The sequence below is a fragment of the Erpetoichthys calabaricus genome, chromosome 1 (assembly GCF_900747795.2).
Source record: "Erpetoichthys calabaricus chromosome 1, fErpCal1.3, whole genome shotgun sequence".
Lineage (NCBI taxonomy): Eukaryota > Metazoa > Chordata > Cladistia > Polypteriformes > Polypteridae > Erpetoichthys > Erpetoichthys calabaricus.
The window spans coordinates 69,265,927-69,293,889 of NC_041394.2; the positions used below are offsets into that span (position 1 = coordinate 69,265,927).

The 27,963-nt window shown below is 36.5% G+C and overlaps 1 protein-coding gene across 6 annotated transcripts in view; it reads left to right on the forward strand.

The window, feature by feature from the left end:
• Positions 1 to 27,963, forward strand: part of col11a2 (collagen, type XI, alpha 2) — a 167,326-nt gene that overhangs the window by 34,910 nt on the left and 104,453 nt on the right. For 2 of the 6 annotated variants that reach the window (XM_028801348.2, XM_028801364.2), the window contains exons 2-7: positions 5,255 to 5,419; positions 8,169 to 8,379; positions 8,708 to 8,870; positions 10,100 to 10,228; positions 22,383 to 22,511; positions 23,420 to 23,734. In XM_028801348.2, coding sequence (XP_028657181.2) covers positions 5,255 to 5,419; positions 8,169 to 8,379; positions 8,708 to 8,870; positions 10,100 to 10,228; positions 22,383 to 22,511; positions 23,420 to 23,734 — 1,112 coding nt within the window. Of the gene's footprint in view, positions 1 to 5,254; positions 5,420 to 8,168; positions 8,380 to 8,707; positions 8,871 to 10,099; positions 10,229 to 22,382; positions 22,512 to 23,419; positions 23,735 to 26,876; positions 27,060 to 27,963 lie in introns of all 6 variants that reach the window. The other 4 variants (XM_028801342.2, XM_028801355.2, XM_028801343.2 and 1 more) reach the window with 4 other exon arrangements.

Here is a 27,963-nt window from a genome sequence, read left to right on the forward strand (position 1 = left end):
CAAGTTATGTCTCTCAGTTTGTAATCTCAACCTGCAACTGTAAAATGGAGACAACACTTTCAAAAAGATAGATTTATAGTGTGACAGATTGAGGTCGCTGTCGTCCTCTTGAACCCTCGGACAATATGCCAAACACCAGGTAAAAGTCCAAATACTATATTTATTTGAACAATAACGTGCACAAAGCACCCTCCACTCCACAATACTCATAAATCAATAAACACACTAATCAATACAATAATCAATCCTCCACACTCCCAAACACTTCTCCACCACTTCCTCCCAGCTCAGCTCAGTGTACTGGTTTTCCAGAGTCCTTTATATAGTCCCTAACCTGGAAGAATTTTGCCCTCTCTGTCCACGTGACTAGGAACACTTCCGGGTTGGATAAAAAGCTCCTTTCTTCAACCCGGAAGCATGTCGTTTCCTCTTGTCATGTGATCATGACGCACCTCTGGGTTATAGGGCAAGGAAGAGTCCGGCAGCCTCCCCACAGCGACTCCTGGTGGTCCCCATGGTATCCAGCAAGACTGTGCATATAAACTACAAAGTCCATGAGGCCCTGCTGGAATTCGGGGAACGTCCATGCTGTCAGGAGAGCTCCACCTGGCGGCTTGGGGGTGAGGGCCGGAATATTTAGCCGGCCACCCACCACAATAGATTGGTGGATGAACAATATGGGGTCATTACAAATAGTGGAGTTTCAATATTTCATTAAATGTATTTAAAGATCAATTATCCAAAACACACTTAAGTTAATAAAAAAATGTGTGGGTTTCCGGATACTTTTAGTATAGTACTAAAAAGTCTGAATTAGCATAAGTTGCCCTAATTTGAAGTGTTTAAAAGAAATGTAATGATTTACTTCAAAAGGTAGAAGTACATAATAAACAAGAATAGTTGCATGAAATATATGAAATCTTAAAATGTACACTTTGATTAATATGTTTAATATCTAAATGTTCTTGGTTGTAATAGAAATTTGTAATTTTTCATCTTCACATAGAGATCTATAGAGGGCTAGATTCCCTAGTAAAGGATCAGAAATACAAGCATGTTTATAATTATTAACCTTAAAATAGCCTAAAACTAAAAAACTAACTAAATGATTTTCAACCTTCTGGCAATGGCACTTTGAGGAATAGGACCACTGGTAAAGAATCAAATATCAAAAAAATTATCATATTTGTAATCAGCAACCTCAAAATAGCAAAACATAACAGTCCACATGCCTATACTACACAATCCCCATTTTACCAAAGTTTTGTGAAAAGAAGTAACTTTGACCGCTCAATTCCCATTAAGTTAGGTTAGGTTAGGTTGATGTGGCATGCACAACTTCAAGTCCTTCTGAGCATTTTTTTTGCAGACACCTATTGGTTTACACTTTATCATAAGGGTGTAATTTCTCACACAAGATATGGTCCATAAATTGCCAAAAATGAGGGGTTTTTCAGTCTACAGTAGAGGGACAAAACAGGGGGGGAGCCCCAAAAAGCTTGATATCTTGCATTACTAGGCATCAAGACGAGTCAAACAATATATCATACTGTTTGTGGGCGTTTTCTTGTACAGATTAGTCCCAAGCTGACTAATAAAATAATAATAATAATAATAATATAGTGACTTCAAAGTGTTCCTAAATAATTCTTATGAACACTATAAGCTAACGTATCTTTGGTCCTGGCTCATACAGATATTTTAAGAAAAGATATCTGGTGTCATACTAAACATGAAAATGTGACCTATGGATGATTTGGAAACCGACTTAGTTTTATCACGCATTTTAAAGCAGTTAGTTGAAGAGACTATTGTTGTTTTATTCATGCCTGGTGTCATACTAAATGAAATATGAGTAATTGGTCTGGGCTACAGCACTCCAGTTTCTAACACAACACTGTTGTCTTTTCCCCTGTTAATAAGATCAGTGAAGGATCCCATCTATCAGAGCAGTGTTAGAAGTGCCAAGCAAATGAGCCTTTACTCGAAAAGCCATCTTTCTCCCCCATTTCTCAATCATAGAAAGAGCACCAAATTCCTAACATAGCTGAGAGACGACTGCTTTCAAGTAAACAGCCCAAGCGGGCGTCTGTGGCATGGCCACTCAGTACACAGGTTCAGTTTGCCTTGTCTGGGGGTTGGAATTCCACCGAGCCCAGCTGTGTGGTGACCTGCTCACGCAGATCAGACTTCAAGAACTCAATGACAGCGGTGTGCCAGGTCCCCCCTCCTCATCTCTCTCTGTCCTGAAACCTGAATCTCTAAGAAAGGTGTCTGGCAGTGAACACAGTTGGCATTGTTAAAAAAAGGCTTCATGCCTCCTGTGCACCAGGCAGCTTACGACCCCCACTAGAGGCGAGCAGCTCGGCTTTCTTCACTGCCAAGATTATCTGTTATCCGCTAAAAATGAGTAACTTAAAGCAGTCAAAACCTTTATTTCAACGTGATACTTTTAAGCTTTAGTGGCAGACAACACAAGCTAATTCTCCAAGGGAAAGACAATATCATCAGCCAACCTGTTTTGATTGTTTCAGAGTCTGATTCATTCAGAGCACAATGAAGTAAGAATAAGAGAGAGACAGTACTAATGCTACCAATAGGCGCTGCGTGAGAAGGAAGCTTTGCTTATATCCAAGCAAACAAGCCCTTACAGAAGCACTTTAGCTGAATATGAAAATAATTGCCTTAATATCCGTTTTAACCCTTCATTCACTGATGCCAGATCTAAATTTCACAGTGTTCTTGGCAGAGTGCAGATAAGAAAACTAAAACTGTTAAGTTTAACTTTAGTAAGGGAAATTTTGAGCAGATGCAGCAAGTCCAAATAAGCTGTTAAATGTAGAAACAGTCAAGGAACACCGCAACAGGTTTTAAAAATGTTTTATTACGATGCAGAACAAGTTCATCTTATAATACAGAATTAGAAAGAAAGTAAAGAAAACTCATAAATATGGAGTTTAAAAAGAAGCTGCAAAGGATAAAAAACAACAGTATAATGTGTGTAATAACTCCAGCGCTTAACTGTAGGACACATACGAGCAGGAGACCAATGGTTAAAAAGGATACTAGGGCAGCTAAGAGGCAGTTAGAGGGAAACGTTACAGATAAGGTGGAAGGTAACCCAAAGAGATTATTTAAGTATTCAGTAGTAAACGAACTGTCAAGGAGGAGGAGAAGTATATCAGGAACAGAAACACTAAAGTAGAGTTAAATTATACAGATGGCAAAAGAGTGAATCCTCTAAACTTGCATTTTTTCTGAAGTTTTTACATGTGAAGAAGTAGCAAATGGCACCACTGAGGAGGTACTGAGGGAGAAGGAGACGTTCTGCTGAGATTAAATCGGCTAAAAACTAACAAATCACCAGGACCAGATGAGATGAATCATTGAGTGCACATATTTTTCAAAAGTCACAGCATACTGCGGAAATTCCTAAGTGCTGCTAAATAGCAAACATTATCCCATTGTATAAAATAGTGATTGGACAGATTCCAATCATTATATGCTAGTAAGATTAACTTCCATCCCAGGTAAATTAATGGAAGGAATTATTAAGGAGAAGACTGAGCATCATATGGCAGGAACAGGAGTTTTACTGAATAGTCAGCATGGGTTCAAATGAAGGAGGTCGTGTTTTACTAACATGCTGGAATTCTCTGGGGAAACCACAAAAGCATACAATCAGAGAGGTGCATATGATATTATTTATCTTTATTTTCAGGTAGCATTTGATAAAGTGCCACATAACAGGTTGGACATCAAAGTAAATTAAGTTGGTATTCAGAATGTAGTGTGCAGATGGGTGCAAAATTGGCTAAAACACACCAAGCCATACAGAGAGAGAAGAAAGACAGAGTGCTGTGTGCTTGGGACTGTGTGTACTGTGCAGTGAAGGTTCCCACTGAAATAATAAAGCCTTGTGCTGGGTTGCACTTGTGTCTGTGCCTGTTGTAGAGCTGTGCACCCTCTGGTGGTCACAGCATATAAACGAAAATGTATGCATACTGTTTATATGTGTGTGTGTGAACACTTTAGGTGTCATAAAACTTGATATATGGTATATTTAAATCGGCATTTCCCTATGATGGACTGACACCTTTTTCAGTGTTGGTTTCTCCGCTGTGCCTGATGTTGTCAGAACTGAATGTGCTCACTGCTGTCATCTTAAAGGATTACTCTCCCAAAAATTATTTTTTTTTATCTGTCACTTACCCCATGTTTACAGTGATGGCCAAGAAAAATGTAATTGCATGTTTTCTGAAGAACACAGACATTTCTGATATAATTGGCTTCAAAGTGGACCAGCAGGGGGAAATGCTAAACAACAGCAAACAATACTAGAACACACTCAGGGAATTTATGTGGCAAAATCCACATGTCAGTTATCTAGTTATATGCTATCAAAGACCAAAACAGATGTATTTTTTGCTTAAATATTGTTTTAAAATATGAACAGAAAATGAGAGAAATGCACCAAAGAGAATTGTGTTTAAATTGGATTGAGGTTTTGAATGGAAAACCTTCCTCTCCCCTTCATTCATTGCTCAAGATCCCTGTCTTCAGTGTAAGATAATGTTAAAATAAAAGTGACGAACACTTGTCCTTCTTTGAAGCCATCTGCTTTGTTATGTTTTTATTTTTTTATTATTTTAGTTACTAATAAATTCATAGCAACTGAGGCAGAATAGATATGACTCAGGTGCCGCCGCAAGTGGCAGCCTTTCCAGCAGCTCTGTGTATGACTTTATCTTTCTACCTTTTTCTCTACTTTTGTCTATTTCACTGTTATGTGAATTTCCCCTTGGGATTAATAAAATATCTATCTATCTATCTATCTATCTATCTATCTATCTATCTATCTATCTATCTATCTATCTATCTATCTATCTATCTATCTATCTATCTATCTATCTATCTATCTATCTATCTATCTATCTATCTAGAATATGCTGGACTTGATAATGAGGTGGGTTGATTAGCCAGGTTTAGATTTTGTGCCCTAAGGTTTAATCTTCTAGCCCCATCTTTACAGCAAGTATTAAACTTATGATGATATAAAACAGACCATTCCTAGCAATTTTTCAAAGGCTTTTGTCACCTAAAGAGCACCACAGTACTTAGGATGACATTTTCTCTGCTCTTATGTAGAGGTCCATGTGTATTAATGCAAGAATAATGGGTCCCCATCCTTAATTTGTATGCATTTTCTTTCTTTCAATTGCCAGTAACTTAATCTGTCTTTTTTGCTATCTAGCTGACCCAGTGGATATTCTGAAGGTTCTTCAGCTCCACAGTTTACCCGAGGGTGTGAAGAAGACCACAGGATTTTGCCCCAACAGGAAGACTGGTACCACTGATGTTGCCTACCGAATATCCAAGCAGTCTCAAATCAGCGCCCCCACTAAACAGATCTTCTCAAGTGAGTTCAGAGTCCTCACTACTGTGTATAGTAATATATGAATTGTTTTATGTATTATGTGGTTTAATAGCTTTAGAAGGTTTACCAGTTTTATAAGGCTGCAGTAGTTACTGACTACATTCCTGTCCATGTGAAATGTGTGCATTGTTTTTAATTTCTTCATGGACTGTAGTTCCTCTCAATGGTCACAGACATATTGGTATGGTTATGTGTCACTAAATCTACCAAGTGTAAGAGGGCAAGTGTGCTCTCTAATCAACTTGCATATTGTCTTAAATAGGCTTATTGCTGTTGCCACTCATGACATTTTTCTGAAAAAAAAAAACCAGAATAAGAGAATGTGTGCATCCCTGTCTGATGACCTGATTTTACAGAATTCTAGACTCCAACTGTCATGACAGTAGGATAAGTTAATGGAGCGGTTTGGCTTCCAGACCATCACTCTTAGTTGTCCTGTTCCACCTTAAAATAGTTAAAACTGAACATATTCTAGAGGTGCGCGCAAAAATTACCCAAAAATTTCATGTCCATATAAAAAAGTTCTTAATGACTTCACAACTCATTTGCACCATCTCTCCAAATCATTCCAGTTACAATGATGAGATTATGTGGGTGATTTTCTGTATTTTTAAATTTTGATCAGTACAGCTAGATTCTTTCTAGAGCAGAGAATCCTGTAACTTCTTCGAAGACACACACTTTTCTTTTACAGTTCAATGAACAGAAGAACAGCAAATCATGTATCAATGTTCAAGTTTTAAAATGGATAAATGAATCAAAAACTTGTGGAAACAGTTAAAATAAGAAGCTTCTGGAAGATGGAATAAGAAAAGAAACTGGAAAGAGGAGAAAGAACACTGGAGGTTTGCATAAGATGGCTGGAAGTTATTGAGTGAAACAGCAAAGATATGAGAGGTGGGATACAAACAGCAGCAAGCAGAAGATATTGAGAGTAGGAGTAGAGTTACTGAGATAGAAAAGTGTGATTTCAAAGTACAGTGTAGGACAACTGCAGAAAAGAAATGTGAATAATACGAGCAGGGTCTTGAAATGGTGGGTGGTGAAAATACATCACTGTTAGTAGTACTGGTGTTTAAAACATGACCACTGTAAATTAGAATAAGGATAAATGATAGTCAAAATTGTTAAAATGTAAGAGCATTTAAGGTAAGAACAGAGGCCTTGTCAAGTGGAGATGCTGGCTGTTATACAATAATTGTTAAAATGTAGGATCAGGACTAGAAGTAAATGCTATAGGAGTACAAGATGGACTGTTAACTCATTAGTATAATGAAAGAGAAATAATGTAAGCATATCTGGAAACAGGAAAATGAAAAGCTAGAAAATGAATATTTAATAGTTTGTGTATGGATACTGGCAGTTGGAGTAAGGACTCTGAAAGTAGAGGTCTGATAGCAAGGGTCTGCTGGGTCTGTTAGCAAGATCATAGTGATTTAGGCTATGTCCACACTACTATGTTTTCCTTTAAAAATTCTGGCATTATTGTCAGTTTTTGCTTTTCATCCACACTACTCTGGCATATTTAATCCCAGAAATCCAAGGTTTTTGAAAACGCACCCCAGAGCTGTATACGTCTGAAAACACCGCCACAACATTGTAAAGTGGATGGGTGAAAACACAGACTTTTACAAATGCAGATTCTAATTGTGCTCTGATTTGTCCATGTTTATTATGTGGCCCTTCCCTCATCTTATTCCCTCATTGGTCACCCTTCACGGAAGAAAACCATATTACAATTTTGAGGGCAGAGAGAAGCTGCTTTCCATGGTGCGTGTTGTGTTGTTTACCTACTTGCATCTAAATAGTGTTTTGTACAGTCTGAATGCTGCACAGATGCACAAAAGACAAATAATATACAGGTTGCTATAGTTTTCAGATTATAGTGAGTCCTGTGGATGATGGTGTTACCATCCCTGCAAGGATTATTATACTGATGTGTGCATGCCCAGCATAGGCAAACATCTACTTCATATGCTGTTTTTGGTCATGTTAGTGTGAATGCAGATCATTTGCAGTTTTTAAATGAAAACTTAGTGTAGTTAAAATTTGATTACTCACTGCATAAACATTTGAGGTTAGAGTACAGAATGTGAGACTAACAGTACAGATTCAGTTATGATCTGAGAGGCCTAATTTGTGGACATCTAGGAGCAGGAATATGAATACCTGAAACAAAAATATTGAACATCTCATATATGGGCATTGGCAATTAGAGTAGAGAATGTAATTGTGGGGATAAAGAAGCTGAGTGTTAAAGTATGAAAGCTGAAAGATGTTTGAGTAATCATACCCTGGAGCACAAATATGAGGACCTGGAGTAGTGACACTGAGTGAACTGGAAAATGGAGGGAAATGGAAAGACATACAGTAGTTACAGCAACAGACAAGTTCTGGAGTTTGGAGAACAAGTAATGGCAAAAGAAATACTGTATGTATACTCAGAGATCAGTGATGAACTGGGATTTACTTGTTTTCAACATTATGTCAAAATTGCATTTTTGAAATTTCACATTGTAGCAATTTTTGTAAAGTGAACTTCCATAGATTCTTGATGTTTTAACAAATTTGTTAAATAAAGGCAAAGATGTTTTAGTTTTCTTCTAACTATAAAAATGGTCAGTGGGATTAATCTGGTGTATACACTGTATAATATGGATATAAAAAAGCAGAGCATGGTTAAACTCAGGTAAGAAGATTTTCCTTCTAAGAGCTATGTTTGATTTTCTAGGTCGCTTCCCTGAGGACTTTTCCATTATGGCCCTCGTGAAACCAAAAGCAGGCCTCCAGGCTTTCCTGCTGTCTATCTATAACGATCAGGGAGTGCAGCAGCTTGGGGTTGAGCTGGGCCGCTCTCCAGTGTTCCTGTATGAGGACCACACAGGAAAGCCAGCCCCAGAGGATTATCCCTTGTTCAGAGGGATCAACCTGGCTGATGGCAAGTTAGTAGCGCTGGTTTTGACACATATGGGTGGGCTTGTGTGGATGTTTTTGAATCTCAGATTTTGTAAGGGTCTGTCTTTTGTGTGGCCTCACTTTCTCTTAGTCATACTGTATGAACAGAAGACTGTTGATAAGGAAGTGTTATCACTCTTAATGTAGCTTCTTCTTCTAAACAGTTATATTCTGCTAGTATTAAGTGAGTCAGGCTGCATTCTTTTTTGCTTGCCCATCTTGGTAATTCCACTGGACAAGCACACTAACCTTAGCTCTAGCGTCCCATGCTTTTATTGTGTTTTCTTTTGTTTTTGCCTTTTTCCTGTCCCGCAGGTGGCACCGAATTGCACTGAGTGTTCAGAAGAAATCCGTTACCCTCATCGTGGATTGTAAGAAGCGCATCACTAAGCCTCTGCCACGCAGTGCCAGTCCCATCATTGATACCAAAGGCATTATGGTGTTTGGAACAAGAATCCTTGATGAAGAAGTATTTGAGGTACGTATGATGTACACTGACTGTGAACATTTCCAGCCACCATACACAAGTGTCTGAGACCAGGCCAAGCAAAGCAGTTCATTCACTGAGCACATTAACAGCACAGACACTCAAAGTGAGGATGTTGGTGGAATCCTGCCATGGAGATGGAGAATGTTGCTAAATATGTACAGTTTACTCATGTACTTGACTTTCATGTTAGCTTTGACTACTGTATCTGGAGATCAAATGTCATAGTACAAATTCTGTCATTAGATGTTTTTGATTTAGACAATAATATGTTGCAAGTCAGCACAGACAAAGTAATATGAACATATGCTTTACTATTAAGAATTTTAAAATGTGTCTCAGTAATAATTTAAACAGACATTATAGGATACCTATAAGAAAATTGGTTAAAAATCTATCTGATTTCTGTTATTTTGAAAATGTTTGAGGTGTATTCATTGGTATGATAGGAATGGCGAGCTTTGTTGAGCTGAATGGCCTGTTCTTGTTTAGATTCTTCTAATGTTCTGTTAGGATTTGGTAACACAGAGAATGAATAAATAAATTTTACTTTGGAAATGTTTTAAAGTTTGGACACTACACAAGAACGCCAGCAATGATTACTATAAACAACATGGCTGTGCAAATAAAAGCAACCACACAAAATGGCTATGCCAATTGAAAGAAAAAAAATCACCGAAAACAGTGAGAAGACGATGTCACTGTGAAAATTATATAAAATTTCCAAAAAATAAAAATATCACAAAATTTATTCAACTGATGCCCAGCTCATTTCTAACACCTAGTAACAGCTAATATCAACTTGTATACTGAAACATTTCAGAAAATTCAAGTTCTTTGTATGTATCTGCTACTGTGAGACAATGTGAGCTGTTGCATTATATAAAGGAGTAAGCAGAAAGTTTCAATAGCTCCATATTAAGGATAAGGCTGAATCTTTCCTCTGTGCTGTATCAACTGGGGTGGACTAAAGCTCTTTCAGAGTCATTTGTCCAATGGCACAATGTGTTTATATATTGACAGTTAAGTTCTTCTGCTTTATAGGCCTTCACCAATTTTAGGCTGCACTTCTATAGAATTGTAGAAACATTTATCAACAATTTTCTTTCACATAATTCATAGAAGACTGAATAGAGTGCAAGAACCCCTCTCCTTAAAGCTGAAATTAATTTTTAACGTGACTCTCTGTATCTCCCTTTTTCTCTTCTCCAACCCAACAGGGTGACATTCAGCAGCTGCTGATTGCCTCTAATGCTCAGACTGCCTATGACTACTGTGAACATTATAGCCCAGACTGTGACACTGCCCTCCCAGACACCCCGCAAGCACAGGAGCCCAGTAAGAACTACGTGAGTATCTCTGCTATGATTACTCTATCTAACATTATAAAATAAAACAATAATAATGATGCAAAATTTGGTTAATGTAGACTCGTGTTACACTATTCTGTTTTAACCTTTGCTTCTGCAGGGTTGCTGTGTTAACCTTAATAAAGAGATTTTGAGATAAGTGTTTATCATGTGTCCACTGGATTATCAATAATGCTCTTTTTAACATCTGTGATCAAACTGAACTGGATTATTGTTAACCTTGTCGTCTATAATCTGTGGATTTCACTTCCTAATACACAGACTGCCCTCTGCTGGTGACAATATAAAAGTAGACAGCAGTATATAGCTGTTTAATTTCAGCGGTTTACTGACAGCAAATATAAACAGAATCACTGAGTGTTACATAACAGTAGATTAACATTGGTTAGACTAAATTTTACAGTAACATTACATGTAAAATGTGTAATTTAACTAGGAACATCTACAATTACACAGCAGAAGAAGCAGTAAAAAGCGTAGCCAGCTATGTTATTGGTTGCTAAATAGTTGGATTCATCTGAACAACCCTTTCTGTGAAGCTCTAAATCATCTGAAAGGGATGATGATATTCATAATGGTGAGCTGAGAGTAAAAAAAATATAAGAGGTTTAGAACAATATGGGTTGAAATGTATTAAAATTATTCTGATGCAATGCATACCTGTCATTTGGTTGTTTTTTCAATTACATTCACTATTGCCCTAAGAATTAGCACTGCTCATTCCAAAAGGTGCTTTTGTTAGCAAACTCTGCTGCACTACATCTGCTGGAATATCCATTAAGAAGTTACTGTCTAATAAAAAGTCCTTCTGCACTCAATATTGGAACACGGCTTTGAAATCGGATTCTGCACGTTTGTTTGTAGTAAATACATTCTTGAGACAGGTTTTACAGAAGTGCCACTTTTATGAGGTGTTCCTTTAATGTCCTCGATGACAGAGACAGTGGCTTACATTGCACAGTTAAATTATTAGAAAATCTTAATTAAGCTTAAAAAGAGTAAAAATGAAAGATGCACTGCTGTCCAGCATGTATTTTCTGTTTTTTATACTGTATGTAATATGCCAGCATAAATGCTCGTATGTACTATAGTTGTATATAAACCTATAATGTGCCACAATATGGCAGCAATGCAATTTGACACCCACATAGCACCATCTTTACACAAGTTATACTCTACAGCCACGAATCAGCCCATCTCTACTAAATAGTCAAGGTTAGGGGTCAGAGTAGGCAAGTTAATTTCAAGTGATCGGAACAGAACATTTCTATATATAACTTAATTACCAAATCACTAAATGATATGATTTTATTTTTTGAAATATTAGCATTGACCTTCTTTCCCCATACATTGTTTTTAATGTCAGAGCAGCCAAAATAAGATCTACATATTTTGAGTAGAAAATTATTCTTTGCATATGTGCATCCACTATAGAAATTCATTTTATAGCATGTTGGAAATCTACACACTGTTGAAAAGAAAGTCTAATAAAATATAAAGCAGGGGATTATTTCACTTCACTTTCAATTGTGTATTAAATTTCTGTTATTTTGCAACTTTTCCCTTATTTCAATTCAAGCCAATTAATGTGACTTGATGGCTCAAACACTTGTTTGGACATTCTAGCATTTATTTAGGTTTATTATATTTGCTAAGTTTACTAGACTTGACATATCAGACATGATTCAATGGCCTCCAGTGGGACTCATCACATCCCCTTGGGGCTACGCTTACCAACTTAAGGATTAGTGCCATCAAGAATTTACTTTAGTTTAGGTACTGCAAAAAAGACATTAATTATTCATTTACTCCTATGTAACAAGACCTTAACAAAGGCTTCTCTTGGTCTTCATATCATTTATAAAACATCAGTAGGTCGGTTATTCATCTCTGTTCAGTGTGGCATATCGACATGATGGTGAAATTACTTATTAATATTAAGAATTTACAGGTCTTTTACTAAACATGTAATATCAAGAGAAATGTGTCTCAGTTAAGCCATCTCAGACCATTCCAAAGTGAAGTTTTGCCAGTCGGTCACATTGCAGAGATGAATAAACATTTTACTGATGATTTGTAAGTGTTATGAGGACCCAAGGAAGTGTTAGGTAAGGTCTTGTTGCATAACAGTAAATGAGGAATAGATGTATTTTTGCAATATCTAAATTAAAGTGTTACCATATGAACTAATACTTTCATTTTATCATTCATTTTGTACTACATAATAACTTTCTCAGTATCATTGCAGTTTATTTTTTTATTTACAATAGTATTATTTTAATTTACAACAATTTTCCTCGTCATTGAATGACTTTATAGCATCCATCCATCCTCTATAGTAACTTTTCCATCTTTGAATAGATGGTATGTTGAATAAAAGTGTATCACTTTAGAATTTAATTTAGTTCCATTCAGTTCTTCATTTTCTGTGAACACCCAAATGAATTTTAGGATCACTTAGAGCTGGACTCTTTTCCAGTAGCATCAGCACCCAAACATAAGCCGACTTCAGATGGGGCGCCATTTCAGCTCAGGGCACACTAATGCACACACACTCACACACTTGTGTTTGGCCTAATACAAATATTTTTGGGATATGAGAGGAGACTGTAGCATCATATAAAATTCAAAGAGAACATGCAAACTTCTTGCAGGTCATATCTAAAACTTGAATGCAACTTTGAAGTAGCGGATCACTGTGCATCCAAGTAGCCCTGTTGTGTTAATAATATTTAATGTATTGATGTAGACAGCCTTACAAAAATATTTAATTCACAGTTGGGACAAACATTAAATTAGCTGTATCCCAGCACAATAAAGTCAGAAGATTTGTTGACCAGAATTGATTACTGATGCAGAATCTATTTACTGTATATATAAATACAGTTGACTTATTTAGTTCATTTTATAGTCATTACTATTAGAAATAAAAAAAAATGAAAAATACCTAAAATGCAGATCTGTACAGAACTGGTCTTAAATGCATCTGACATTTTATCCCACGTGCTGAAAGTCATTTTAATTTTGCATAGCTAAGAACAAGACGAATAAGTCAATGAAGAGTTTAGACCACATGCCCTCAAGTGACTGCTACAATCAGGACTTCACACACCGTGCTCTAAAATAGGTGGCCCCATTAAAATCACTCATAAAACACTTTACTGAGACAATGTTGCATGAAAAACACTTCAAAAAAATAAAGTCATGTTGAATCAAGTAAGGTTAAAACTCTACAAGGACAAATGAATGAAGCTATAAATAAGGACAACTGGCATTAAGGGGACAGAAGGCTTCACTAAGACAATGGACACTAGTAAGCAGTATAATGATCAAAGTTCAGCTGCTTCCAAAAAGGTATTACATTAAAAAGTGTCTAATCCAAGAAGCTGCCTAGTTACCAATCATAAGCAGATTTTAATACACTGTACAGCAATCAACCATCTTTACAGTAAATGAATGCAATTATGTTGACCTTTTTCAGTGAAGCTTAAGAGTATGTACTCCTGTTTCCTCTCAAATCTCAGACACGTTCAGTTTAGTTTAAATGGTGACTGGACATTGGCTCAGTGAGTCTGTGAGCAAAAGACTGGCGTCCCATCTGGGGTCTGCTCCTGCTTAGACATCATGCTGCCAGGTCAGACTCCCACAGTTAAAAAAAGTATGCACTAAAATTTAATGGAGGGGTGGAAAAGTAGGATCCTTCATTACTTCCCATACACAAGCTCACAACACTGTTCTCGGTTAAAGATTACAGTTAGAGTAAAATACAGAATAGCATTTATAAAAAATGAAACATTATGAAATAAAATGCAATATACAAAACACAAATTAACTAGAAATATATCCACATTATTATTACTACAAGGTAAAAGAGCAACATCAATAGCTTGTCAAGTTTCCTGTCATTTTATTTTTAAATATCTGGACATTTTTGTAGTCTTTTTTGCTGTTGACAGATTCCCACATTTGTTTTTTATCACATTGTTTATTTTGATGTTTTCTTGAACTTGTGAAATTATACAAAAAAAAAATGGTATGGTATTTTTCCAAACTCACTAAACTGTTGCTCATCAGCTATCAGTCAGTTATTAAGACTTCTGTCATACAACCATGATTAAAATTCTGAAGTTACTTCATTTTCATAGAAATGTGAAGTAAATTAAGACTGTGAATTACTTTTACTAACTGTGTTTTAATTTTGCATTGCCTAAAATGTAAAAGAATATCATTAATTTTTTTCATGTATTTACACATTTTAATGATATCAATTAGAGCAGCAGTGGCCTTCCATGATGAATTCAGGGGTGTCCAACTCTGATCCTGGAGGACCTCCAGACTGCAGTGGCTGCAGGTTGTCCTTCCGGCCTCTTTCTTAATCAGTGACCAATTTACACTTCTTTTCCTCATTTTAATTCTCTAAATTGTTTTTTTCTTCCTTGAATGCCAGCCAAACAGAAATGAGCTGTGAAGTGAGCCAACAGATGATCAGATAAGTCAGGGCCTCAAACTCCAACCAGTTTCACTCATTCACTAGTTTCTTGTTGTTGACTAAACACCTTATTTAATTCCATGGCTTGTTGGTGCTCTCATTCTGCCACAAGAGACATTTCCCAAACTGTTGATTTTCTTTTTTCCAAGAATGCTGTAAAATGTTTTTTGGACCTGGGCAGATCAACATTACCTTCATTTACTTTCAGATATTGTATGGTGGACACAAATTTGCTGCACATGTATAGTCTCATTATTGTTTGGCTGCTAATTAAGGAAAAAGAATCAAATAAGAGGTCTGAGTCTTAAATGACAAGTCAATTAAAATTATTATAAAAGAAGTTAATTAGCAGCAAAAACTAAAAACACATATTAAGAAAGGGGTTAGAAGGAAAACCTGCAGCCGCTGTGGCCCTCCTACAGAGTTAGACACCCTGGTGTATGTCATTATGTGTCTCTTCTACTTTTAACTTGTGAAATAGTGCCCTCTAGTGTTTTTTATGTGTAATGCATTATTGCAGAATTAAATTTCAAGTGTAATGGAGGTCTTGACATTGTACAAAGTCATCAAAGTAAAGCCAAGCTTTTTTCTCACCTGATGGACATCTTTCTCTAAATGCATTATGGAGAAGGAGGAGCCCACTTTCTCATAATACATGTTAGAAGTAGCATGTCCGTCTCTCTGCACTGCTCTACTAAAAGTCACCTTCTCTTGAGATAGAATGCTTGTGAAAAGGGAAATGCAAGGATAACCACAACATGACTGAACTTAAAACTAAGCTATGTAATCCACTAGTAGTGCTAAAGCCTCAGGTGTGAGCTTGAAAGCTTGGAAACTCTATAAAGCTGAAGAACAACTGTAAAGTAAAATCATTAGTTGAGAATCCTGGGATAATCAGCTGTTAATTTCTAGGCCTTGTGAACTCTGCATCTCATGTTAGCCATGCCTTTTCTGAAAGTGCTTACATCTGTTCTAACTGGTCAGTTGTTTCAACAGTATTTCCCACTTAGGGCTTGGCTGACTTAATTTATTTTGGTTTGCCTTGTGACTCTTGAACTGAGCTTTTAGGTCTAATACAAGACTTTTAAATTTATAAGCCCATGAGCATCTGTGCTTGATTCTTTTTTTTTTCTTTAATGAAGCAACCAAAATAATCCATTGGCTCCCCCATCACAATCTGTGCTTTATCTTTGGTTATGGCTGACATGTTCAGATTCTTCTGTCTGTATTTAAACACCTCTATGTTTCAGAGATAAACACAGATTGGCCTACTAAATTCACTCAGTTGTACTGCAATGGCTAACCTGGACCACTCTGGAGAATTTGAAGCATTAAGGATCAGCTCACATTACAGTATCTTCCTTCTTCTCTTTCTGTACTATATCCTTCTGTACTTTGTTCATGTATTTCTATTTGGACATGGTGTGATTGAAACTCTTGTGTTATATTATATGACTTGCCTTTTTATGAATTTTTTTTACTTACATATTTGTCCTTATGTCTTAGCTGGATGTAACCTTCTTTTATAGAATCTTGGTCTGCTGCTGTTCAGAGTTTATTAAATTATGTTAAAATGGCACAAAGCAAACATCAATCCACTGGCAGTTAACTATCATAATACTTTAAATCCCCTTGGAACAGACCTTTCTAGCACTAAGCTGAATATACATGAAAAAGAATTATTCTAAAAAAAGAGAATAGATACTGCGAAAAAGGAAGTGAACATTATTATAACTATCAACATTTATATACAAATATTAGCTGGCCATGCAGAACACTGGTTTCCTGTTCAGGGATGTTTTCTTCTGTGTGCTCAGATAGGCTCTGCCCTTGAAGACCCTAAATTGAATTCATCAGATTGAGAATGTTATAATGTTATATTACATAGAATTCTAATGAATTTTATTTACATTAGTTCACTATGTTTATGAATTTAACACTTGATTTGATTAATTGCTTGTTATTTACCAATAATGCACCCTAAAGCTTAAAATTATTATTTTTTTCTTTGCTGAAATGTATACAACAGAAATACGTGGATTATACTGTCATATCTAATTTGCACATAGAGTTTCCCTAATCATAAGATCCTGAATGTCATGGAAATGCCTGCAGGGACAGTAACCACCAATACACCTGACAGACACTGAAATGCTGTAAATGTGTTTAACATGATATTCAGTCACTAGAGGTCAGTAAAAGCTTCTAATAGTTCTTAAGAATGGTAAGAAAAAGCTGTGCAAGGAACAGAGTAACTAACTGTCAGACACAAATACTGAAGGACACGATCAGTGAACACGTCTCTAGCGCTAACAGGACCTGATAAAAGCACCTACAGCATACATGTGTCCATCTGTTGGTGAGTGTGTTAAAATGCTCCCTCCATAAAAGAATTAAACTTCACTGTCTGCCTCAGTAAACGGATGGATGGATGATGGAAATTAAGATTGCGCAAAGAATAATAATTATTTCTTTTAAACACTTAAGTTTTAAAAAGTCATCTTAAGAATTATTTCCCCCAAATGTATTCACTCTTAAGCAGAATTCATCTTTGCTTGTAGATCTGACTGCTCCAATCCTCTGTTCTACAGTGATGGTATTTAACTCGGTAAATGTGAACAGATTCCCGTCATGTCTAAAACAGAGGTGCACTTTGAGTTTGTCTTTCACAATTAATCAATTTTTGGAATGAGAATGTTTGAGAGCATGGAGGACCTGTCTCTGCTTGACAGAGTGAAAGAAAACTATAGAGTTATTTAAATATAAATTATAAAGCCTGAGGTTTAAAAATGAATGGGGAAAATGGAAAGAAAAAAAAAAATGAAAGACAATAAATATGAACATGCAAGTAGGAGGTGGACAATACAATTTCAAAGAAAGTACACTCAAAGAAAACTGAATGAGTCAATAATCACCTAAATACTGCATCAAATGCAATGAAATAAAGCACACGAGAGATATTGTGAGTGAGCATATGCCGACACTCAGCATCCTGTTTAAATTCACTTGCGAATGGTCAAAATGCCTTCAAAGAGCTACCAGGTACATACAAACAGAAGCTGTAGATGGATACAAAGTGCATATGAGAGGCCTGGCCAGAGACAACACTCGTGTTGGCGGCTGTGGTTAATTACAGAGGGCCGTTACAGAGGTTATGGTTAGACAGAGGCCTTATTAGCGACACAAACGTCTGTTTACAATCCACTCATTAACTCAGTCTACTTAAATATGTGTTTTTTGTAAATCAGAGGTCTAGTAGAACATATTTATATCTAACCCTAGGGGATCTGGATACAATAAAACATAATTTTGTTTAAACTTATGTTAAATGATTAAAAACAAAAAGCAAAAATAATCTCCCAACCCTTGGATTAGGAATACTGTATCTGAGAATGACTCTGACTACGAGATTTAACTTCAGCACTGTAAAAAAAAAATTAAAAAATGGGTGCTCAACCCAGTGATGATGTCTAAGGATTATAATGAGAATAAAATGACAACTAATATGTAAAGATACTTTTGCTTAGAGTAAAATTAACTACATTGTTTTAGTCTAAATTAAAATACATTATATTCCTGTCATTTTGCAAACATTTCTTCCATCGTTGGGTATACATTCTCAAAATAAAATCTCTAATTAGCACTGAGTAACACTTTCCATATTTACAAATTTCAAATATCATTTTTTCGGGGACCCTCACTTACATGTTTTGTAAATTCATTAAAGTTAGTCATTTTTTTCATGTGATTGTGTTGAAAGGCACCCCCAGCCCTCAGACTTTACAGAGAGGTACAGTTAAAGACCTTTAAACCAGATATTTAAACCAATGGGCAGAACTTTTAGCAGGGTGACCATCAGGCTTTGGGATAAGATGTGCCTATTCTAACAGACAATTAGCACAAGATGTGTAGGCAAAGTGGAAGAGCAGAGATCAGCAAACCTTTTTATCCAAACCTGTATCGTTTTAAGTCAGGAAGATTTAATTCACATATACAACAGGAATCATTCATACATTTAGAAACAAGACATTCTCAAACCTGCTTCATCAAATTGAAGTTTGGGGGCTGTGATTATCTCAGTAAGGCAGAAACTCCAGCCCATCGCAGGACCCACTGATGCACAAACTCACATTGGGCGAATTTTAATTAACAGTTAAATTTACAGGTCCATCTTTGGGGTTGTGGGAAAAAAAGCCACAGGGTCATTAGAAAAATATGGAGCCTCAACACAAACAACAACAGGGTTCAGCATTCCCAGCCCATGACTGCGGATCTATGAGACTGCAAAGATAACAGCCTGGCAACTCCTTAAAGGGTTGAAATTGGAAATCATAAAACAGTAGCCATGTACACCAGAGCACAGTGCTCATTTAACAGAACGTGGAAAAGAAATACATTTTTAAACTCTGAACATCAATGATTATAATTAATGAAATTCTTTTAGGTGAGTCAGTGCCTCATTAGCATCATAGTACAATACATAATTTAATCAATTGTAAATATACATTTTATAAACTACATTGTCTAAGCTCTGGTCATATAAATGTTCTTGTATGCTCCAACATATTTTCCTTTATAAAAATGATCAGAAAACACACAAAGCCATTTTAAGCAATGTTCACTACCATTCATTTAAAAAAGGCTATGTTTTAAATCATGATGCCGCAGAAATTTGCCTTACATTAATGGAAAAAAATGGGACCCGACAATGGATGGGTGAATGGATTATTGTGATAAAACAAGGAAAACAGAAAACTTCAGTTTCTATTTGTTTTTTATTTTATTTATTTATTTATAAATCTGGAACTGCATTTGGAATTTTTTAATTTAATAGAAATAAAAAGATAAGGTAACCAGAAAAGTAAAAACTCAGCTAAGCCTTTTTTTTTAAATCTCTTTTCTCTTTTGACCAAACTCTTTTTAAAAAATCTCCTCAGCTAATTAAGTATGGCAGCATTCATAAAATACTTAAACAAGCACAACTTTGTGCTGTAAGGGCAGGTATGAAATTTTGGAGTGGTGAGTTGCCACATGAAGACAACTATAACCTCACAACGGAATTTCACTTTCTGTAATACAAATCCTCAGCAGAAAGAGCCAAGTAAAAGAAAAAAAGTAAAGAAGAATAGGAAATGGTGTAACTCTCATGGCATCAGACCTCCACACACTCGCGTTTCTCATGCAGTTCACACCTGGGAGCTGCAACATTTCCTAGTGCATTATTAAGTACCAGTAATGGCGCGCTGCACGATAATGTGCAGTGAATACACTTGACTTGAGCATTCGTAGTTTTCATCCTCTTTCTCTGTACGTTTAGCATATGTTTGCTCAGATGCTGATATGCTTGCTGCTTCCTGAGCAGCTCTTCTTTACTCCACCCTAGCGGCCCGCTTCTTCTCTTCTTTCGTCAGCATCTTTTCGCGTTAAAACTAATTAAGTTAGATTTTGTGTTGCAATTACTTAGTACGTTTTCTTTAATCTTTCACTTAATCTGGCACTTAAGTATTCAATCTGCCTCAAGAATGATTAGCGAAGGTGGTAGGGAATGAGAACGGTGCCTGTATGCATGAGCCACAAGGCCGCCCTGCTGCGCGCTGCCGAGAGTTGATTCTACAATAAAATAAAATAAAAATAAAAAGAGTAATAAAATCATCACCCGAAAGCGGATAGTAGACGTCATGTAGTATATGTGTACCAAATTTCAAGTCAATAGGTGAAACGGTTTGCGAGCTACAGGTGATTTAAAACCCTGGACAGACAAACGAATAGCCACGGTAGCGTATTATAGAAGAAGATAAAAAGAACCGGAATAACAACAAAGTGTATTATTAAAGAATTGGAAAATATATAGCAGATAAGCAATGAAAATGCAAAGCAACTAATAAGGATTTGCATTAGACCTTTAGGACATAACATACAGTAGTGATATAACATGGTGTAGTTAAATATCCATCCATTCATTATCCAACCCGCTATATCCTAACTACAGGGTCACAACACAGGGCGCAAGGCAGGAAACAAACCCCAGGCAGGGCGCCAGCCCACCACAGGGCACACACACACACACACCAAGCACACACTAGGGGCAATTTAGAATCGCCAATGCACCAAACCTGCATGTCTTTGGACTGTGGGAGAAAACCCACGCAGACATGGGGAGAACATGCAAATTCCACGCAGGGAGGATCCGGGAAGCAAACCCAGGTCTCCTAACTGCGAGGCAGCAGCGCTACCACTGCACCACTATGCCTCCCGTAGTTAAATATGCAATAAAGTTTGTAGCTTACAATATCATTATTTGCAGAATGTTAAACCTTAGTATTTTTCTGTTGAGATGACTAAACAGTGTAAATCTGGAAGAATAATAAAAAAAGTCTGTCTGAACAATAGCAGCATAATAGGGATGTGAACTTCTGTTGCCCCTCTTGAAACCATTTATATTTTAAATTACCTTTTGATTAAAATCTGCTTGTTTTTAGTGCTGTGCCTGTGTACATTTATAAAGCTATATTTTGTAAGAATATTTGAGAACTAAATGGATATTTTGAGGGCGGCACGGTGGCACAGTGGTAGCGCTGCTGCCTCACAGTTAGGAGACCCGGGTTCGCTTCCCGGGTCCACTCTGCGTGGAGTTTGCATGTTCTCCCCGTGTCTGCGTGGGTTTCCTCCCACAGTCCAAAGACATGCAGGTTAGGTGGATTGGTGATTCTAAATTGGCCCTAGTGTGTGCTTGGTGTGTGGGTGTGTTTGTGTGTGTCCTGCAGTGGGTTGGGACCCTGCCTGGGATTGGTTCCTGCCTTGTGCCCTGGGATTGGCTCCAGCAGACCCCCGTGACCCTGTGTTCGGATTCAACGGGTTGGGAAATGGATGGATGGATATTTTGAAAGCATGACAACAAGACACTGACCATACGCTCTCATTCCCTTTACCTGTTTTTTATGAGCTACTTTTAAAAGCTGAGCTAAGTTTACTTTTAGTGGCAGCAAAACATTACAAAACACAATTTGAGTTAGATGACCTTTAGGTCAAAGGGTTTGTACTTTGATACTCGGATTTGCTTATCAATCACAGAGTTTATTCATTCTCTCAGCTCTCATACTTGGTGTTAAGGTCCGCTTTCAAGTCACATAAAATCGGTGAGCAGGCTAGTCTGTGTTCAGCAGTTCAGTTTCTTGCCATATTAAACAATTACGCTAATACAAGGGCAGGCTGGAAAAATGTGCGTACAGCACTGGATGAGGTACTGCATTATTTTATTAGCTGCTGGCCGTGTTGTATGTATTCATTCACAATATTGTCTTTCCCTTTTTCTTTAGTCTTTTTCTTTGACTCATCCTTTCAAACTCTATACTGTATTTAAAATTGCAGAGTGAGCCTCCAGGTTACATTGCTGTGCTTCCAATGGATTATAAATTAAGAGATTTCCTTTCATCCTTTAAAAGCCATCTGTTTCCCTTGATCTGGTTATTTTATTATGGAAAAAGAAAGCTGTTTTGACCATTTTACAATTCACAGTAACATTAGGACTAAACCTTCCCAATCCCAAAAATTTTAACTGAAAAATCTCTTAATTTTTCACTGCCTGCTGTAATGGCTTCTCTGTCTTTGTCTATGCATTTCTTTGCTCTTTCTGCCATTTTCCAGTACTTTGATGAAGAGACGGAGTATTATGAATACCCTTACTATGACGAGACCTCAGAAAACCCCATGCTAGTGACCTCAACGGCTGTGCCTTCCCCATCCAAAGAGGGGGCCGCCAGCACTACTAAGCAGGTAACAAGGAAGCTTTGGTCTTGAGGAGAGGAGAGAGGGTCAAATGGAGGAAAAATAAAGGAGTTTGGTGACGGTGATGGCTCAACTGGAAAAATGCACACACAAAATCTGCATGTCCCATTTTACTTCCTACAGATGTAATATATGTACAAATTACAGTAGATTCAATAATATAAGGGTTTATCAAATTTATTCAGATATTAAATTATAAAATAAAACAAATTGTTTTCCTTAATTGGTGAAATAATAATACATCTAGTAACCATTTTATATTTAGAATACCTAACCCCGGGATTTTTTTTTCATTGGTGTACAACACGGCCTGGAATGATCAGCTTATTTAATGCTACTCTAGTCATTCTATAATTGTTGTACGTGGTCAACCAAATTCAGATGAAATCATTTTTATTTGTGTTTGCTTCAGAATGTTGAGCCACTGCTTCAGTAAACTCCAACATCTACTGCTGTTCAGTTTCTAGTTCACAGTTGAGTCATTTCATGGTTGTCATCTTTCATTGGTCATGCTTCTTCATGAAGCCTTCTTAATGCCTGACTGCAGGCCTTGCATTGGGCGGTGATGCATTTGCTAAAGGAGTAATATAATGGAGGGACTTTGTTTTTATTTGCACTTAGCCATGTGTCTCAGTCTCTTTAGAAAAAAATGATTGGATTTTGACATAAAATTGATTATTCATCAACCAAGATATAATGACCTTATTTTTAAACAACACTTATTTCAGCTCCTTCAGCATGTGGTCCACCAATGCAAGTGCCTAGTCACCTTTCAGTTATTGTGTATCACTCATCAATCATCATCATCTATTCTCATCATTATGTCTCTGTCTGTCTGTCTGTTTATCTGTCCATTCTGTCTTGGTGCTTCCTTCCTCTTGCTTTGACTCCCACAGAAAGCTAAACCTACAAATGGTAACAAGGAGTCGGCTAAACCCAAGCCTAAATCTGCTGGGGCTAATGGCAATGGTAAACAGAATGGCAGCAACCAGAAATCTAACAACAACAACAAGAGAAACAACAGCAACAAGTCCCCCCCTGCCAAGAATGCCACTCCTAAGCCCTCTCCAACGAAACCCGCCACAACCAAGACTCCCAAGGTCAAAGTGGCAACTGTGAAAAACTCCATCAATAAGGCGCCACCTAAAAAAGCACAGGCAGCTGCCACTGGTGCTAAAATTAAGAAGAAGACAACCAACGGTTATCAACAGGTAGACATGAAACATCGCTATCCAGATCTTGCCAAATGATTCCCGTCAATTCTAGCATTCATACAGAGCTGCTCTGAGGAAGCCACTCAGGTCACTTGTTAGGTACTGGTTTCAAAATAAGCTACCTGTCATTTTATCATTAGCATTTACTCATTTTAATGGTAGCAAATTTTATTCTTAAATCATCCAGAAACTTTGTTTTTCCTGTTTCTTAGTCTTACATGGCTTGTTTGGTGCAGCTCTGTCTGAATCAAGTGCGCCCACCACCCCAGGGACTGGCAAGCATCTGTGATAAGAACCCCTGTAACCCACCCATGAAAATACCCAAAATGGTCTATTCAAAGAGAACTGACGTGAAAATCATTAAGTGTAAAAAGTCATAGTACTGTCTTCTTCTTGTGTCACAATTATAAAGCTTTGAATGAAAACAAGATTCACAAAGTTCTGCTCAAGCAGTATATTGATAGTTTAATGAAAACAACTCAATATATTGTGGGCTCACTTAAGAATAACATCTGCTTTCTGCTTCTGGAGGCCGGTTAAAAAAAAAAAAATAAAACAGTCAGCTAAAATGATCATCAGTAGACACTTTTGGGTCTGCTATGGATGTGTATTTAATGTTCATTTTAAAGTTAAATAAAAGGAATATTCCATTCATATGAAATTTTGCGATATTGTATTAACCATTCATGAAGCTTATTTAGGAAGAATGCCAACTGAGATAACGATTTCAACCCCAGACATGGCAAAATGACAACGAAGAGCTGTGAGTTCCAATTACCCTGTTAATGTGCTGTACCATATACAGTATCGTCTCCGACACTCACCATCCAGTGATGAAAATCATCTTCTGGACTTTTGGGAGCTAAAGAGGGTTTTAGGAATTATGTTTTCTCAAATCTGTTTGTTACTCTGGAGTGAGAAACAGAAGGTATAGTTTCATTATCATTGCAAGTAAAATAACTGACATGGCTTTAGAGGAAAAAAAACTGTTAAGGACTAGTTAATAACTAATAAGGACTAGTCAGAATACTTGTTAATTTTAATGGTAAAAATCAGCATCAGCCAAACAATGGAAGACATCAATTTAGAGTGGATGGGCCACTTCCATTGTTCCACTTGTATACGGTTTGCATGTCACACACACTACTGCCTAAACTTGGCACAATTTTTTTGAATTTTCAGACCTGAAATGACAAATGGATCTGTGAATTTTCTAAATTTCTAGTTTATTTAAATTGAAGGTGATTCAGCCATGTTAACGCCTTGACATTCTAAAAAACCTAGCATGACAGCTCATTATTTCAGTCAATAGAGTAATATAGCATGATATTACACTATTTTATTATTCATCATTGAATGCAGGAGGGAGAAATGTACATAATTGTACTACTTGAAAACAGGGCTTGATCCCAGTATTCATTACAGCAAATTAGACCAAGGCATGTGACTAACTAATGAGATTTCTTTCTCGTAGTTGGTTTTTTTAAATTTCTCATAGTTGTTTTTTTAATTACAATACCCTCAGCTTTACTAGTAGGGAAAAAACTAAAGAGATCACCACATCCATATGACTGATAAGGAGTTTTTAATTTTTTTAACATGGCTCTCCATCTGATTATATTTGTATGTCTTAGTCTTTTCCATTCAGGATGTCTGTTCATCTTTCTCTCTCCCTCTTTTACTTTTTGTAGAAGTCTTGTTTCATTCATGTTAAAATATTGGATTGTTAGAAAACATTTAGCCTAACCAAACCAGCCAAAAAGTTCAAACTGAATGTGTCTTTTCTTATGTTGAGTAGTTATAATTACAGTATGACATCCAAATTATCTCTTTCACGTTTACTCTTAAAATGTGATGGAAATAACTGGATGTTATAAAGTTTTGGTTTGGTGAAAAGAAACCTTCAAAATTGATCTCATGCCATTTCCTCTCCAGTTTGAATAGTAGCGTGTCTTCCCTGAAGTTTGACTCTATGCTTTGAAGAATAAGAAGCCCTGTGATATCTCAGTAAAAATGTATTTTATTTCAGAGTATTAATCAATAATTTCACAAGCGGTTAACTGCAAAATTAGGACTTAAAATAGAAATCATTCAGAGATGCCAAGCTTACTTTATGATGTAGCATATGTAACAGAAGATTGTGGTTCACAAAAATTGACTTTACTTGTTTTAACTTTTAGTAATTTAATAATAAATAGGACATTTGTGTTTTAGAGTATGAAGATTGACACAGCTTGTGTGCAAATGATTTCAATTTCTTATCATAAAGACCTTTGTAATAATAATAATAATAATAGTAATACATTTTATTTACATAGCGCCTTTCCCATGCTCAAGGCACTTGCAGAATATAAGAAGAATGGCAAGGTATACAGTATATAGAGTTGTACAAACCAAATAAATAAATAAAGAAGATTACAACAGTGAATTCAGAGAAAAAAGCCTAACAGACAACATAATTGATGGTCTAGCACACACACACATACAGGTTATATGAGCATCTTGACAGAGAAGTAAAATGAGAGAAGGGTAATAAAGTCAAGTAGAGCTAAAAGCCTTCCTGAACAGATGAGTTTTGAGTTGTTTTTTAAAAGAATTCATGGAGTCAGCTGACCTGATTAATTATATTAATATTAATTATATAATTATAATAATTAATATATATTAATTGTATACCTACCATATTATTGTATGTCTACACATTGAAAGTTGCATTCTTAGTTAAAAAATAAGTAGGTAAAATGTATTTAACACTTTCCTTATATTGCCACATATTTAATCATTAAAATTTGTCTTGAGATATTCTTTTACATCAGAATCAACTGAGAAAACCATAGGTTTTCAGTTACAATTAATATATAATAACATTTATTTAGTTTATAATATTATTTAAATTTGCCTTATTTTAATTTCCCAATGTAAAACAAAACTCAATTTTGTTAACAGATAAGATTTCTACTTACAGCATCAGGTCACAAAGAAAATCAGGGAAAAAAAACCTACTCCTTCAAACTGAAGAGGAAATTCCTGCTTTGAACCTCAGCTTTGCTTTAGTTAACTTGATTAATCTTAACTGCATCACTAATGCTTCTGTCTTCCTCAATCATTCCACCCAACCCTGCTTGCTCATATCCATCAGGATGTGGCCCTGGCACCAACTGAGGCAGGTTATGTCCCTGCTGAGCCAGAGCACACGCCTGAACCAGCAGTGGAGGAGTATTATTATACCTTAGAGGAGGAGCCAGAGGCAGTGGCAGAGTCAGAGAAGAATGTCGTTGAACCCACAGAAGAGGGCAAGTCAGCACCGCCTCCCGCTGTTGAGGTAAACTGGCATGGAACCAGCAAGCATGTGCATGATATCAACAAAAGGAGAATAACATGTTTAAAATACCTACCAGTGTTACTGAAGAGTAACAAAGAAAGTTGAATTCTTTCTTGGTGTGTTTGAGAGCTGTTACTTATTAAAACATGTATTATAAGTCATTTGAAAACCAGTTTTTATTTACAGTGACAATCAGGATGCAGTGTGAGTCTATGCAGGTTCAGCATGGGTAGTACAGACTGGACCTGAAAGGTTTATGTTAACCACAACCTTACAAGTGCATGTTTAAAACAAATGAGCAAATGAGAATAAACAGAGTTACAGCATGGGGGAATAGTGTGGGGAAACAGGCCCTGCATCTCTGGATCACATGATAGAAATGATCATTCAGGCTCAAAGACCTGAGAGCTTTGGGAAGGCTGAAAACATTAAGTGCGTTAAAGTTTTATTAAAATAGGAAAAAGGATGGGCAGCCCAATGAATATTGGGATATGGTAAAATGTGCTTGGCAGTTGGACTGCAGTAATTAGTAAGTATTTTTTGATTGTGGGAAATGTAAAACATGCTTTTACTAAATTATTACTGTATTATTAATAAAAGTACTGATGTGATGATGGTGTTTTCTGGTAAGGTGAGTGCAGTGGATGCACAGTATTACTGTGTTTACAGCATCTGACAGACATGAAACCCCAGAAATCGGGGGGTCTCTCTTAAGTAAGTACTGGCTTGGACTGATGCTGAATCCGACTGAAGACTGTCTGTAATTGAGCATCAGCTAAAAAAATCTTTCCCTTAATAGAATAGATGTTGAATTCTTTACAGGATTCACAACATTAAAGATGAAAGACTAGAAATAAGCTCTAGCTACCATTTGGTTATTACAATTAATGACAGATTTTTATAA